Source organism: Falco peregrinus, chromosome 4 (assembly GCF_023634155.1).
Source record: "Falco peregrinus isolate bFalPer1 chromosome 4, bFalPer1.pri, whole genome shotgun sequence".
Lineage (NCBI taxonomy): Eukaryota > Metazoa > Chordata > Aves > Falconiformes > Falconidae > Falco > Falco peregrinus.
In genome coordinates, this window is record NC_073724.1 from 2644159 (window position 1) to 2660245 (window position 16087).

A 16087-nucleotide genomic window follows, 5' to 3' on the forward strand; every position below is an offset into this window, starting at 1 on the left:
CAGCAGTCTGAAAGGGGAAGGCTTGGAATTTCTAGGCTCTGAGTGCCTTCTTTTTAAAAGATACTTTTGAGCGCTGCTTCTGAAGGTCCAGGTTCACAGCCCTCATGTGCAGGAGCTGCAGGCTCCTGCTCAGAGGGACCCATCCTGCTCTTCCCAGGAAGGAGTGACAGGGGACTGGCTGGTGAGCGGGGGGAGCGCTGAAGCCCTCTTCGGGGTGGGGGGCTACACCTGACATCCGCATCGGGTCTCAAAACCCAGCCCCTTCCCTCTTCTGTAGCTCGGTTTAGGCTGTGAACATCTATTTTCCAGACTGACTTTGCTTATTGAATGCATGTCAGAAAAAGAAAAGCACATAAACATTAAACAAAGCCAGTCAGCCTAAAAAGCAGATTTGTACCCATGAGGAGCCAAAGGCAGCTGCTGCTTTGCAGGAGGGTGGCACAGGTTACTCTGGGGTTTTGTCTGCATGCGTATGTGGTGGGGCTGGGTTTGATGGTTTTTTGGTTTTCTGCAAGACCCGATTAAGTCCAGCCTAAAATGAGATGCACTATCCCAAACACCATTGATTCCCCCCACGCAGACAGCCCGTCCCACGCGGCGTGGGCGCACATGCGTGCCGTGGCATCCCTCTGTTCTGGCAGGCAAGCCAATGCTGATGTTTCTCAAGGACACGGGTCTCCTAAAAAAGGCAACTTCTAAAGAATAAAACTTTGCAAAGTCACTTTTATCTTTACTGGGCAACACTTGTTTCCCATTAATTTAGAGTAAAAAGGCTTGTTGTCAGTATCAGGGCATTAAAAACATACATCATTCCCAGAGCTGTTCAGACGTGGTCAAAGCTCACATAAATAATTCTCTAGCCTTGGTATTTTAGGAAGGGCACCATCTGGCTCCAAGATAGAAAAAGGATTCCAGAACTAATAATTAGGTTTCAGGCGTTCTTTAGAATAATTGGGCATAGGAGCATTTTTAAAAATATGTGTGCTAATTAGTGCAAGTTTTTACAGAAACTGGAGACACTTTAAAAACCTTCTGCTTCCTCACAAGACAGAACAAGTTTTTGCCTTTGGGGGCCAGATCTTTTGCCCCACTGAGCCATCCTCGCGCCCCTCCTGAGGGTAAGGGGTGGCCTGAAGTTGCTGAGAGGTTGTTTTGGCCTTTTGGAAGTGTCTCTTGCCAGGTACCCGGCGTGGTCACGTCCCTCTTGGTGCAGAGCAGTGACCAGGGGGGGCTGGGGGCAGCGATGGCTCCGAGAGCCACAGCACAACGGGACAGCTTGTGCCAGACTGACTGGGGGATGGTTTGTGCTCACCAAAAGCTAAGTGGCACCTCGCTGGGTGCTGTGTGAATGCTGTTTCTGCAAAAAACACAAGATGGCTCTTAGGAAAGAAGGTCCCTCTTGTTTACTTTGCGGTGCTGCGGTATAAGGATGCTCATGAAGCCTCTGCCCTTCCCTCGCTGCTCTGCTTCAGCCTGGCAGTAGCTTGCCTGCTTGGCCAGTGTGTGGGCTGCATGGCAAATGCCTCGTCTTCGATGGCTGTTGCAAAACACTAATGCTCTGAGTAGGCGGTTAGTGTCAGAAAACAGGTAACTAGCCGCGTACAGGTAAAAGCTCCTGCCACAAATCAGAACAACGGGGGAGCCCGTCTGCTGTGTTCCTGCTCAGGGAGAAGCGGCAATGCAGGCAGCAGCAGCACCTAGATAAGGAAATGGGTAGTTATGGCGCAAATAGATAGGTCAAAACAGCATGTTGAACTGCACTTAAAAGTGCAGCTGGGCATTAATGCAGTTTACAGTAGCATAACGTGCTGCAGAAGCTGTCACGCTAGCTAAAGCCTTCTCCGCAGAGTGTTTCTGATGGGTATAAGGGGATGCTAAGATACATGTTTGCGGAGTTCCAATGACAGCATGAGTGCGGCCACTCTGCGCTGGGAGCCGCGCATCTAACTGGGGCGGGCTGCTCAAAGGAATCGCTGTGCACTCGGCCGTTCACCTCGACATCTGAACTTGCAAGCACGTGGGTCCGTGCGGCTGCTGTCATTCCTGATGCTGCCGTTCAGGGCTGTCGGGACAAGCGGCATGTCGCGCCTGCCTTCCCTTAAAGCCGGCATGCTGTGTTAGCCGGGGGGTCAAACTTTCTCTGTTCCTGCAAAGCAGGTGCCGGGTTTTGTTCCTGGCAGAGGTGCGTGCTGCGTGCCTGGAGTCGGGGGGCTCACAGGGCAGGGGGGGCACTGCAGGAGTCCTGAAGTGCTTCCCTGAGGGTGGGCTGGGCTCAGTCCCTGGGCAGTCGGTTGATCGTGCCTCGTTATTACCTGATAAATGGGGTCCTGGACTGCCAGGGAGCTACCGCAATATGTGTGACAGGGAGGGACGCCTGGGTCAGCATAACTGTCTTCTAGTAGTAATGCTGATGTTTTGTGCCCTCCTGCTGTGGGACTGTTTGTTCTTGAAGATAAATTATGTGCATAAATGTTTGAAAGATTGAACTTATGTATTGCTTCTCTTTGCACACGCTTGCGGTAACTGTGGTTCCCTTTTGGGGACTGTAGAGAGGCCTTACAATATATGCTGCTGCTGTTAAACTTTATAGCAGCACTGTATTTGCAGAGAGCAATGCCTACAGTTTAAAACTCTAGGAAGTAATGTGTATGTTCAATTAAAAACTGAATAGGAACTGTACTTTGCATATTCTAACCCTCCCTGTTTTTTTCCAGAGGGCAGCTGAGACTTACAGCAATGTGCTCAATAACTGCACGGTACCTATATGGTCTGGTGTTATATTGGAAAATCATTGTAACCGGGAGCCCATCCACCAGATTTGAGCTGCAGCTGTATGGTCCTTTCCAGCATTGTTTTATATATGCAACATTATTTTAAGCAATTATTTTTGTAAAAACGTTAAAGAATTCATGCAAAGAAGAAAAGTAATAGCATATCCGATGCTAGCTTATGTATGCACATGCATATGTAAATGCATACAAGGTGGAAACAGAGCCGGATATCTGGCAGCGTTTCACACCGTTGCACATGTCAGTGATATCCACGAGTAGAAATGATGGGCGCTGAAGTCACACCAGCCGTACCTATTTCCATATCATGTAGCTAGGTTTCACCGCTGAATCAGAGTCTCTGTAACGTTAACTCTTCTTACAGGTAGTGTGCAGCTTGTGCTGCTGGCACACCTGTTCGTTTTCAGCATGCTGCTGAAGGGAGGCAGGCAGAGATGAAACTCTCCGAAGCAAAGGTGGTGCTGGTTTCTCCCGCTGGTGGAGGCGCACAGCTGCTTCAGGGCATCCTCCTGCAGCAGGAGACAGGTGCGGCTACCAGGGCTGAAATTTAAAAAGCCATGTCTGCGAGGACCCATTAAATCTCAAGAGAGCCTCAGAGGAGCTGTCAGTCACTTATTTTAGCATAAATCATAAGGATGTATAGCATTATGCTTCCAAAGAGCTTCCCCCCCTCACACCTGTGCTGTTGTGCTGTCAGTGAAATGGTGGGTCTTGTCTCCAGGTAACAAAGACCTGTTGATGATTTGGGGAGGCTGCATTCATCTCACCTCCCTCACTTTGTCCTCTCCCTTACCAGTAGAGAAGGCTGCTGGAAAATGGAGCACCCAAAGCAGTCACCGGCTGGGGGGTGTCCATGGGGGGTGTCCAGCCAGCCAGAGCCGCCTGATGGTTCGTCAGGCTGGGGGTTTCCCTGTACCAGCCCCCTTCCCTAACTTAGAACGGCTGGATGTTTTCTGCTGAAAGCATTTTTCCACCTACTTGGCATTACAGAAGGCTATATCTGCCCTTCATCTGTGCCCTTCAGAGTTGTATCTTCTGTAAGGCTTTTTTTTGTTTTGTTTTGTTTTCTGAGGTGATTAGCACATGGTTTTCCCCACAAGTAAATGAAGCTCATTCACTGAAAATAATATTCTGTACACACTATACCTGTTACAGTCTGAGGCTGGGATTTGCTCCGTTGTTGGAATGTAGCTGCTTTCTTTGGGAACAAATGCTGCTGGAGGCGGCAGGTGTGTGCAGCATGGCAGCGGGGCAGGACGGGGCTGTGGGTGCCGTGGCGAGGGGCAGGTGGGAAAAGCACGGTTCTGTGCTGCACCACTGGATGCAGATTTCGGGTGCCCCCTCTCAGCAGAGTGCCTTGGAAGCTGCTTTGCCCACTTCTCCGAGTCACCCATCAAACTGGCATCCACTAAACACTTCCTTTGTCACTTACTGGGGTGTACGGGGTCGGTACAGGAACACGGCTGGGGCTTCTGCAGCTGTTCCAGAGCACTGATACAGAAAGAGAAGCGAAATGACACCTTCTCCCCACGGATTCCTCCCTGCTTGCTGGAAAGCCTGGTGGCTGCAGTGGGGGGTGCTGGTGGTGGGTAGCGAGGCTGTGGCAGGAGCTGGGGAGCTGAACCCCACGATGGTTTTGCATGAGAAAGCAAGTGCCTGGGCGAAGGGGCTTTGAGCACGCTCAGCAGTAGGGAGCGAGGCTTTTTCTTTGTTTTAGGATTTCTTGACAGAGCAGATCACGATTCAAAGTAGAAAAACAAGCAGCACGGTTCAAAAAATTACATGATGCAGAAATTGTCAGGCACTAATTTTCGAGTTAGAAGGGTCCTGCCAGGCAGGGGGGCAGTGCCGCCCCTGCAGAGAGGGCTGCAGGCAGCGTGCGGGCACGCTCCCCAGAGGGAAGGGGTTAGAGCGGTGTCTGCTGTTGAGATTCCTTTGCACAGGAGGCTGCGGTGGCATTGATTTAACTACGTTAGTTTCTTTTTCTGAAAAAAAAAAATTGTTTTTGCATTACCTTGTTTTTCCTAATTGCTGATTTTTTTTTTTTCCACTGCGCTTATTTACTTTTAACTAGAATGATCGGTGATATTTTTTATTTCTTTCCCCCACTTTGCAAAATGATCCTCTGATTTGCTTGTACCTTGATTTTTCTCTTGAGACTCCTTCATGCTTAAAGAAATGTAAGGAATCCATATGCATTTTGGGAAGTACAGCTTTTGTAAAATATACTAAGTTTTCATTTACCAAGAAATTCAGTGGGTTTTTTGCTTACCTTTGCAGTGGGAGGTGTGGATAATTCCTATCTGTTACTATACTTAGGCACGCTAAGCACACAATTTGCAGTAACTGGAAGTAGGAAAGGTGCAGAAGGCAGGTGAGGAAACCCAGGTAGCTTCAATGCTGCTGCTGGCTCTGCCCACGTGGCCGCAGAGCCCCTCCGTGTGTTAGAGTGGGAGCAGCTGGGTTCAGAGTCAGACCCTCCTGTGATGCCGTGGTCTCTTTCTGTGCGTGTCCTTGCATCTGGCCGATGCCAGAGGGAAGCAGACGCTGCTTTACCAGCCGCTTTTCCAAAGCTAGGGGCTTGCTTGAACTATTTTTCCTTTGTTTTGACACGTGTGTTAGAGCATTGATCAATAGAATCAAACATAGATCAAAACTACATTTCTTGGGTAGTGCCCAGCTCCTAAAAATGTATGTGGAAGGTCCATCTGCTCCCTGTCCCCTTAACCTGCTTGTGGATCCTCACAGACCAAAACCTAAAGGGATGTGCTTAGAAGGGACACGTGTATATAGCCAAGCTAGCGCGTACTTTGCTGGCGTATGTGGATCATAATGTGTGTGAAGGAAAACTTGGAGTTTCCCCTGTGTTTTCCATAGTTGGAGAGGAGCACCCTGTGGCAGGGGCAGAGGTGTGCGACTCTTTTTTATGAAACGGTGATAACGGTGAACTTTTCCATGATGCTGTGGTTGTGCCTCCCCAGAAACCGCAGCCGACCAAGTGGGATGCATCGACCTCCCTCCTCCCTGTCACCTCGCCTCTGGTTTCTTGTTGGTTTAACTCCGTGCAGGCTGGTGAGAAGAGGTTCGTGGCTGGGGTAGGAAACAGTCCATTCGCTTCTTGGTGCCCTGGAAGGAGCCAACAGGTTCGGGTCCCCACAGTCATCTCCGCTGTGGTGCCAGCATGGGTGCAGCCCGGTGTCCCAGGGCTCCCTTGCAAGGGGAGGGACACAAGCGGCACAAGTTCATCCTCCTTTGTTGGGAAGGCTTCTCCCGTGATGCTCTGCCAGCTTGGCATTGGCTTCAGATCTAGGCTGGCGGGGCAGTGTACTCTGCTCAGAGAACCAAAACAGAATCTGTCATAGTTCTGATATCAAAAACATACACTATTGAGTCTTTTATTCAGCATTTATGTATAAATTACGTGTTTTTTCTGCACTATTAGCCTGTGGGGTATATTGATCCACACTGTCAATATCAAGTTATGAAAAAGCAAGCGAGCCAGCTCTTTTTTTAGCATGCTGTCTATTGACTTTTTTTTTAAACAAAAAAAAAAAGAAAAAGAAAAAGGAAAAAAGAGATTTGTAGCAAAATATAATAGGGGATTTTAGATAATTATTTTTGAGCTACGGGTTTTATTTGACTTAATAGAAATGTTTAAGTCCCTTTAAGCTATTGGATACACAGCTAGTCAGTATGCTGACTAGCATAATGAGAAGATAAAAAACAATTGGAGCTGTTCTAGCAAATGGCAAAGTGCTTTGGAAGGGCAACCGGGAAGCGTAACAGAAGTATGGTGCAGGAGCAGCGAGAGGCTAACCTCAGCCAGGGTGAGCAGTTCACCAAGCTACAAAGGCTTTGTTGATGCCATTTTGCCTAATTAGGTATATACCCTTTAAAGCTGAAACTCATTGCAGTACTGACTCAGACACTGTTTTCCCACATTTGCTGCTCATCTCTTGGCAATAGCTTGTATTGTCAAACTATGATGTGTGAGCTACCACTCACTTCCCTGGCAGATGTGCCAGACCACTTGTGAAAAAAATCTCATCATATGTTGGTAACTATTTTAATAAGTTATTTTCAGTTTTCTAGTATGTTAAAAAAGAAGTTAATCATAGTTCCTTTAGTCATGGCTACATCTTGAACAGAAGCATTTATAAGAAGATATGCTAGCCATCTTAGCTCCTACTCTGAATTATGAGTACTATCCTAAGCAATGTTTTGTAAAAATTTGCACCAAAGTAAATCACTAACAGCGGCCTTTCAATTGCAGCATCAACTGTGGGAAAGAGCCTTTTCCCACTGTACGGCACTCATAAAAGTCATGGCTGGGTTTTCGGATGCTGACCGCAGCTTGCCAATATTGGACGTGTCTTCTGATGTGGTTCCACTCGTATCTTGAGGAAACATTGTCTCTACTAGTCTTATACTAATTCAAGCATTTTTAAGGAGGTGGATTTTTTTTTTCCCCCTAAGTCCTATTTTTAGATATTTGCATGGAATTACTCTACATTTTTTCTTACTTAGAACAGCACTGCTGCATATGTAACTTTTTAAAAGCAGTAAGATTTACTCAAAGGTCTTAAAAATTTAAACCCACAAATCAGCCTGCAATGCGAATCTGACTGTTTTTGGATTAGCACTGAATCCAGAAACAGAGTTACGTCATTCTGAGCCAAAAGCTAGGCTTTCCATAAAATAGCGTGATTAGGAGGCCATTGAGATCACAGGTGATGTTTTGGGGTGGTGGCTTGTGGAAAGAAGCTTAGGGCTTTCCCTTTGAAGGGAAACGCTGCAATAACAAAACCCGTGCAGCGCAAAGGCACTGGTGGCTTTCATGGGTTTTCCTTCCAGCAGATTTTGCAGCCTTCCTGATTTGAAAGGGACCAGATCACAGAGCAGAGACGCGCTTGCTGCTGCCAAGCAAACCAGAGCTTTGCTGGTCCTGCTTCAGAGCTATTGGTCTTAGTGATTTCCTTTGTCTTCTTGGAACCAGGTGTTGGAACAGAGGCTGAGGTGGGGAGGTGGGAAGGTTGATGTGCTGACACAAGCAACTTATTTTGTGGTAGCGTTTTGTATCAGTTACTGAGCTTTGAACTGCTTATTTGGTCTTAAGCTTTGCAGAAGCTAATGCTAGGAACAGCTTTTTTATGTAGTTTGAAAGCTTTGCTGACTTGGAAAGCGCTCTCCATTTTATTTTGTGACCACCGTAATGTATTTAATGGTGGACAGTCAAATTTTAGAGCAGCATGGCTATGTACAAATTCCTTTTGCATACCTATCAGAAATTCTAGAAACTTTTGATGGTTATGGTTACTGTAATGATTATTGCTTTAGACATAACGTTTGAAGTTCCTACTCTGACAAAAGGTTGTTGCTGTTATTCAGATGCTGTGTAGGTGTTTTGGTACCTTCAGACTGATGCTGCTTTTCTTCTGCATGCTCTCCTGTGTACTGCTTTAGCAATGACGGTGATAGAAAATGTTCAGAGAAATGCTTGGTGTGAAACCTCCCTAGGGTAAAGCTTACAGTGCTGATAACCCCTGTAAACTACACCCTGTAGCACAACCCCACCTGCTCTTGGAAGGACATAACTTTCTAAGACTTCTGTCTTGCAGGCTGAAATTTCCTTCAGTCTTTTCAAAAGCTTGTGCTAAAATCGTCTGAAATCAAGCTACAAGCAAAGCTTACAGGAGGGAAGCGTACAGATGCAAAAGTTGTGTTCTGCTGCGGGAAGCAGGGAAAATAACCACCAAAATACTGCAACAGCTGGATGTTTTGAAATCTTGAAGCAGAAATAGCCGTCAGTGAAACGGATGGCAGTTGAGTAGTCTGGCTTGCAAGCAGGCACACAGCACCCGGAGTTTTATTTGGTCACGTTGTAGGGCTTTGAAGACTGTGGCTGAAGTGCTCCGTGGGGTTTTGGACCCAAACGTGTGGAGGTCCCAACCTTGAGTCACACTTAGGGTTACACAGAAAGCCAAGCGATGTGCACGTGTTGGAGAGCTGGACGTCCCGTGCCGTGCATGGCTGAACTACAGGGCAGAGCTCCGGGGAGATGCTTGCAGTGACCTCGGCCCCTGTGCAGGAGGGGGCTCAGGGCTCCTGTATTGATTAGGTGGTGGAGCCCCTGCAGCCCTGGCCAGATGGGACAAGTTATCTCAGCTGATTGCTAATTATAGCTCATTTCTTTGTACTGTAAAGCAAAAATTTGATTTATATGGAGTTCGAAAGGAGTAGGAGCATATAAGTTGTTAGTGTTCGTAGGAGAGAGGATTTCTGAAGTGCTGACTTGTTTCCTCCAGGATTTTTTCCTCATTCTTAAAGGAAAGCCGTGTGTTTTAAACAAGCATAACGCTTCATGTAGGGTGGTGATAGCTGAATTCTACTGGCATTTAATACCTGCTCTCTGGTGTTTGCAGTATCTCTGTAGCTTTAAATGCCCTGCCTGTTTCCTGATGCACACTGCCTGATGCCTCGTCGCTGCTGGGTGCCAAGCCCCGTGTCCCTAACCTGCCTGAGTACTTGCCCAAGTCAGAGTTAAGCACACAAGTGCTCCTGCATGTGTGGGTTTGGCTGCTTGTGTCTTTGGAGTTAAGTAGGTGTTTCTTTGACCAACTTGTCAAATGGACCTCAGCATCTTCCAGAGTCGTAAACATGCTTTTAATTGGGTCTTAAGAAAAACAAAAAACCCAAAACCAGAACAAAAACCCCCAACCAACCCCAAATGTGCATTCCCATTCAGTTACTTCACATCTTCAAAGAGCTCAAGTTAGCAGCAATGATTCCAAAGGGTAATTGCTGTCCACTGTGTCAGTGCTTATGAGAGGATAAAGGATTGTTTTTTCCTTGGGTGTTAAAATTGCCTGGGCTCTGATATTATTCAGGTTTTAAAATTCACTGAAGGGATACTGTGACAAAGTATAAGAAATCCTTCAGCAAGTTCTGTTATGTTGTTTTACAAGTGTTTGTAATACTAAATAGTGTTGGATATGTTTATCTGCAGTTATTTTCCCTCTTGGATAATGCTGATGGTGCTTTTGTAACTAATAGTCCTTTTAAAGTCTTAGTCACCCACATGTGGATTCACTTCTCTATTTAAACAGGTGGAGATAAGAAACAATATACTGTTTATAGAACCTGTATCATATAACATATCCACAAACACACAGTCCTTTGTTTTTAATCATATTTGTACAATGACGCTAATCAATGTTTGATTTTTCTTGGAAGTGTTTGCCCTGCTTCCCTATTTTGATGCCCAGCATATGAAACCAGGAATCACTGTAGGCACCAAACCGAAATGGGGGCTATCACGTGCATGAATTTTGATAGCACAAGCCTTGTTTTTTCGCTTGCTTTAACCAGCCTTTTGGGGCATCCTGAAGTGTGCCTTGTATTTTCTTGTGCTGTGTCAGAAGATGAGTGTCCCTGGCGCGGCTTGTGCGAGCTGTGCTAAGAGTGCCCGTTGCAGCGGGTGTGAAGAGCCTTGTTTTCAGCAGAGCAAGCGGGATCGCAGGGTGGGATCGTTGGAGAAATGGCACCGGGGCCTCTGTTGCAGAGCTCCGCAGACTTGAGACGGAGCCGTGTTTGGCTCCCAGGCTGTGGTGGCTCAGCAAAAAGGATGATTAAAGGCTCGTTCTGTCCATACAGGACTTAGCGTTCCCTTTCAGCTGACTGTCGGGCCCAAGTGGGGAAACATGAGATTCATGACAAGTTTGCTGTGTTTGCTCTCTCTGCACCCGTGTTCAGTGTTGTGGAAGTCTTGAAAGCCTACTAAGCATCTCATTGAAAAAGCAACTTTCTGCCGGGCAAGGAAAAGAGAGGGAGAAGCAGCAGTTAAATGTTGACTCCTGTCTGAGGAGCCCAGCTTCCATGCAGCACGGCAGGGGGACAGCCAGCGGGGAAGCGGCTTTGGAGAAAAGGTCCTGGGGGTCCTGCTGGAGACCAAGCTGAAGGTGAGCCAGCAGTGCCCTTGCAGCAGAGAAGGCTAATGGTAGCCCGGGCTGCAGCAGGGAGGGTGTTGCCAGCAGGTTGAATGAGATGATCCTTCCCTTCTAATCAACACTGGGGAGGCCAGTCTGGAGCAGAGTGTCCATTCATGGGCTCCTCACTACGAGAGAGACATGGGCATGTTGGAGAGAGTCCAGTGAAGCGCCGTGAAGATGATGGGTGGGAGCATCTTTCCTATAAGGAGAAGCTGACTGAGCTGGAACTGTTCAGTCTGGAGAAGAGAAGGCTCGGGGGGATCCCATCAATGTGTACAAATGGCTGATGGAGGATGCAAAGAAGATGGAGCGAGGCTCGTCTCAGTGGTGCCCAGCAATAGGACGAGATTCGGTTGGCACAAAATGCAATGCAAGACATAACTCCGAACATCAGGAAACACTTTTTCCTGTGAGGGTGACTGAGCCCTGGCACAGGTTGCCCAGAGAGGTGGTGGAGTCTCCATCCCTGGGGATAGACAAAAGCCATCTGGCCATGGACCTGGGCACCTGGCTGTAGATGGCCCTGCTGGAGCAGGGGCTGGACCAGGTGATGTCCAGATCTCCCTTCCAACCTCAACCCTCGTGTGAGCCTGTGAACTCTCTTAATTTTTTCTCTGAATAGTGCTTTTAATTAATGGAAATTACTTGTCAGTGTTAAAATCCACTTTAAGGCGTATCAATATCAACAGCTAGGACAGTAAGTACTTGCTGTCAATTCTTGTTCAAAGCAGGAGGTTTTTACTAATGTGTTTTGCATTGTACCTACACCCAGCTGTCATTCATGTACTGCTTTGTCTTTAAAAAATAAATAAAAAAAGTTACTTTTAATAAAAGCATGACCAGTGAGGAGTGGAAAAGCTGGTGAAGGGTCTGGAGAACAAGCCCTGTGAGGGGGAGCTGGGGGTGTTTAGCGTGGAGAGGAGACTCAGCAGGAAACTTCTCACTCCCTACAGCCACCTGACAGGAGGTGGTGGTGAGGGGGGGGTTGGTCTCTGCTCCCAGATAACAAGCGGCAGGATGAGAGGAGCCAGCCTCAGGTTGCACCAGGGGAGATTTAGTTGGATATTAGGAAAAATTTCTTCCCTGAAAGGGTGGTGAAGCATCGGCACAGGCTGCCCAGGCAGGTGGTGGCATCAGCATCCCTGGAGGTGGTTAAAAAAGGTCTGCTGTTTAAAAAAAAAAAAATCACCTATGGGTGCTTAGGTATGTAGTTAAGTGGTGGGCTTGGCAGTCCTGGGTTAACAGTTGGACTCGATGGTCTTGAGGGTCTTTTCCAACATAAATGATTGTATGATTCTAAAAAGCAACTTCCTGATCTTAAGAACATGTAATTTTTGGGTTTGTCAAATACTGGTGTTTCCTAAAGGAAATAATTTAAGCTGATACGTAAGCAGATGCTCAAGAGGATCTATGTGTGTACCTATATAGCTGAAATCCCTGTAGGAAGTGGAGGGCAGAAAGGAAAATGCACCTGTTGATACTTCAGGGCTAATAGCAAGCAGCTTATTAATACGTTTATTTCATGAGGCAAAGCTTTTTAACCTCCCGCACCGTGTTAAGTACAACCTGATCTTGGCTACCTGGACATCAAATGGGAGGACCAGAAACTTCAAGTAAAGATTTGAAGTGCTCATCCTAACTTAGGGTTTCCAAAGTACTTAACTACAGTTTCTGAAGTAGGTGCTAAATAGACATAATAGCTCTTGGGTTTGTATACTTCCATTCCAGAAGCTGCTAATTGACCTCCCCGGCTTGCTGCTGCTGATTGCTGCAAAGAACTGTGGCAGCCAGCGCGTCCCGCTGCTCCCTGGTAACGAGACCTTGCTCCCTGGGTCCAGGAAGCGTAATAGGAAGCATCATTGCTGAACCTGCCGGGGCACGGGCATCAGCAGTAAAAAATTCAGTGCAGAAAGGAAGTACAGGACATCTTCATAGGTGTGAAACATAATTTAAATGAGCCGACTGCAGGGTATGGAGGCAGGTTCGGCCACCTGGTTTTCCGCTGCTTTAGGAACTGGAGGGAGCAGCTGGGCGAGCACCGAGGGTGGGTTTCAGGCAGTACCTCTGCTAGTCATACTTTTCAGATACAGGGTCATAGTATCCCCTGAATCTTGCATCTAAAGGGTGCTTGAACAGCCCTTGTTCTGTTCTACATTTGTCACGAAAGTGTTACTCTTAGGCACTTAAAAAGGGTGTTTGCAACATGAAGAATATTCAGTGTTTCAAATGGAAGGCAGAGGTAGAAAACAGGGCTGCTTTCCACACACTTCCTACAGCTTTTGTTAGTTCCTTGGAGAAACATCAGCTTCCTGAATTTTAGATACTCACCTTCTATCCATTCCTCTTCTGTGATCCCATTGATTTAAAAATAATTAGTCTAAATTATGACCTGCATCACATAGTCTTGGTGAGGACCTAACAACAGCACCTCCTCTGCCTTTAAGCCTCTGATCAAGTAGTCAGATTACTTTTGTTTTGTTTTGTTTTGTCACCCAAATATGTGGGTACTGTTTGGTTCTTCCCATGTGAGATACAGGCAAAGAGCGGGGGAAAGAAGGATGCCTGTTAGCACTGCCGTGGGCATGTGGAAAGTCCTGTAATTAAAACCATCAACAGCAAACATCATCTCAATTTAGCACTGTCCTGCTGGCATCTCTGTGTCGTCACCTCCCGCTGCTGCTGCTTTCTTCCTCGGTGTCCAGACATCAGTGGAAAGGTTTCATCTGGCTCAGAATTCCGTTAGCGCTGGATGAAGGAGGGGGAAATGAGTTAAACCTCCAGCTGCTCGGACTTGCACGTAAAGACGTGGAAGCAGAGTGAGCTGGATTAACCTGGGATGTAGGTGCAATTCGCAGCTACTTCAAGCAGAGCTTCTCCCGGCGTCCGCGGGGCAAGATCCTGCCCCTGAATTAGCGTTGTTATTAACAGCGCTGGCTCGGCTTGAGAAGGTGACATCTGAGAGCCATGCAGGGGGGCTGGCTGAGCTCTTAATTAGCTACAGAAAATGCATCAGGAATACAGCAAGGCAGGGCGTGCCATCCCATGACTTCTTGTAGCGTTATTCCCTACTGTTGTCTTTGTGCCCTCCCGCAGTTAATGAGATACAAGGGCCTTGACATTGACCCTGGGTTGTGTTAGGACATGGAGCGATTTGTTATGTATTTGTAGATCCTGCTTTCATTTTCTTTTTGTTAAAATGAGCTGGAAACTGTGTACAGGGCTCTCAGAAAACAGTGGTTGATGGTAATAAGCACTGTCATATCATTAAGCAATCATTTTCTTCTATTTTCTATTTCATCCCACCATTCTACAAATATGTCTAATAGTAACAGAGAGAGGAGTTCCCAAATTTGTTGAGGTGGTGGTTTGTTTGCTTGTTTCTTAAATGGATAGGTTTGCAGAGTTGTTTTGTGGAGATTACTGCAGTTCCCGCAGTGAAAGTTTTCAGTTACTCAACCAGTTTGCACTCCTTAAACCTCCTAGATTTGTTGCTCCAGAAGTAGGAAGAGAAAATATTACAGCAGGACCTTTTGTATTCTTCTGAGGACCACTTATCTGTATCTAAATAAAACCTGCGTCTTTCTGGTTCTGTGTTAACAAATCCCTAGAAAAAGGAATGATTTTAGTTTAGGCAGAATTTGTGGCAATACATGATTTTGGGTTGGTTTGTCCAACTGAAGGAACGCCTTTGAGATGAAAGAGTTCTTTTAAAATCAGAGGCTGGTCTTTCCTTTTGTCAGGCCATTCATTGATTACCTGCTCTGAATGCTATAAATGTAAAATCCTTTCCAGAAAGAGTTTCGTGCACCCTCATGAGGCTATTTGTCAGGTCTTTGGAAGTGTAGATTGCTACCGTAGTGACTTGCAGGGGTTAAACTGGTGTCTAGACAGCATAACGTTACAGTTCCCCCAGGGTCATTTTGGTTTCTGCTAATACTAGTATCTACCAGATACTAATGACAAGGAGTATCTCCTAGCTGGAGCAGCAGTTTCTGGTTTTCCATGTGCAATGCCAAATACCATTACAGAATTTCAAATTACTAAATGACATTTGACTGGAATTTTAATGGCTACTAACCAGCTTGCTAATTGAATATATATTCGCAGGTTTCTTGCAGTTTTGAACCCATGGGAGGGAGGACCCCAAAAGGACTGAGCTCTAGCAGAAATGGAAATTAGGATCCAACCTGCAAAGCCAAAGTTGTGTTATCCCTCTCCTGGAGATCGGAATGAGGATCAGTGCAAGAGAGGGCCAAGGGGAAAATTTGTTCCAGCTTTGAATTTTACTTTTGTTTATAGTTTGATTTATTAAAACATTGGTCCTATTTCTAGAAAATTGAAGTTTACCCATTTCTTAAAAAAAAAAAAAAAGTTTAATTTTTGAAGCTTGCACTTCCTCAGCACCATCTAGTGGACCAGCTGCTACTGTCATTTAGAAAAGAGCTGGTCTTCATAACCCATGCAGCAAACTAGAGCGTGCAGTCCTTATAGTGTGAATAATGTACCTAAAGTACGTTTGTGACTCTGTAACAGAAGAGAAGAAGATTAGCAGTTGTTCAGTTGAAAAGGAGCAGTGAAAAAGAAAGGATGTTGAAGATACCTGTGGGTTGTGCTGCTTGTTATCTCCTGCGCTCCTTTGGTCCACTGAGCTCCAGCCTGCTTGCCTGCTTCTCTGCCTTGCCATGTGATGTCATCCAGGCTGGAAGCATCCCTGTGGAACGATTTGGGACTACTTTTTCTTGGTGCAGTACCACACAGCCCAAGGCACAGCCTCATTTGTCGCTGTGTGGTACAAATGATAAATACGAGCTGGTGCAAACAGTGGGCTCCAAAGTCCTCACCTGAGGAAAACGCTCTGGAGTCTTTCTAATTGAAATTGTAGGCAAGGAATTCAGTGTCTGGCTCTTTGAAAAGACATGATTTTGTTTTTTTAAAAAAAAATAAAATCCCTTGGGAAAACCTCCTTATATAGTGCACATATACACTCAATGGCATTGTCAGTCACGCCAGCGGCTGCCTCAGGACTTGGAAAAGGTTAAGGGGTCTGTGGCTCAGGTCTTCGGGGGCATGTGGGAACAGGTTTGCTTTCTCCAGCTCTAGCAGGAAAGTCTGACTCTCCAGAAAAATGAATGTCTCTAGGAGTGGGTGTTTCTGCGGCCCTGGCTACATCACCAGCATCCTGTGCTCTCCTAAGTAAGGCTTCCTTGGCAGCAAGCCCTTGATGTTGCAGCTCCAGTTGCAAATGAAGGGGGAGATGCTGAGCCTCTGGGCAGAAAACCCTGGCAAGAGCCGCAGGCATGTGAGTGAGAG

At 46.5% G+C, this 16087-nt stretch overlaps 2 protein-coding genes across 4 annotated transcripts in view; one reads left to right on the plus strand and one right to left on the minus strand.

Moving 5' to 3' along the window:
• Positions 1-16087, plus strand: part of ALCAM (activated leukocyte cell adhesion molecule) — a 124587-nt gene that overhangs the window by 69901 nt on the left and 38599 nt on the right. The gene's annotated exons all lie outside the window — the stretch shown is intronic.
• On the minus strand, positions 3905-15682 carry LOC129784316 (uncharacterized). 2 transcript variants are annotated; one of them, XM_055802392.1, is made up of 2 exons: positions 15378-15682; positions 3905-6118 (listed from the first exon to the last, which is right to left on the minus strand). In XM_055802392.1, exons 1-2 carry the CDS (start codon positions 15551-15553, stop codon positions 5617-5619), a joined length of 678 nt encoding a protein of 225 aa, XP_055658367.1. In that variant the 5' UTR covers positions 15554-15682; the 3' UTR covers positions 3905-5616. The 2 variants fall into 2 exon arrangements, 1 of the variants encoding a protein (XP_055658367.1); XR_008746888.1 differs by lacking the exon at positions 3905-6118 and adding an exon at positions 7060-14381.

Bases quoted from the DNA above. Each gene is read 5' to 3' on its own strand.
- LOC129784316 (XM_055802392.1), bottom strand. From the start codon at position 15,553: ATGAGGCTGTGCCTTGGGCTGTGTGGTACTGCACCAAGAAAAAGTAGT. The intron at 6,119-15,377 runs GTATCTTCAACA...TTCTCTGAGCAG, and splicing joins ACAAGCAGCACAACCCACAG to AGTACACTGCCCCGCCAGCC.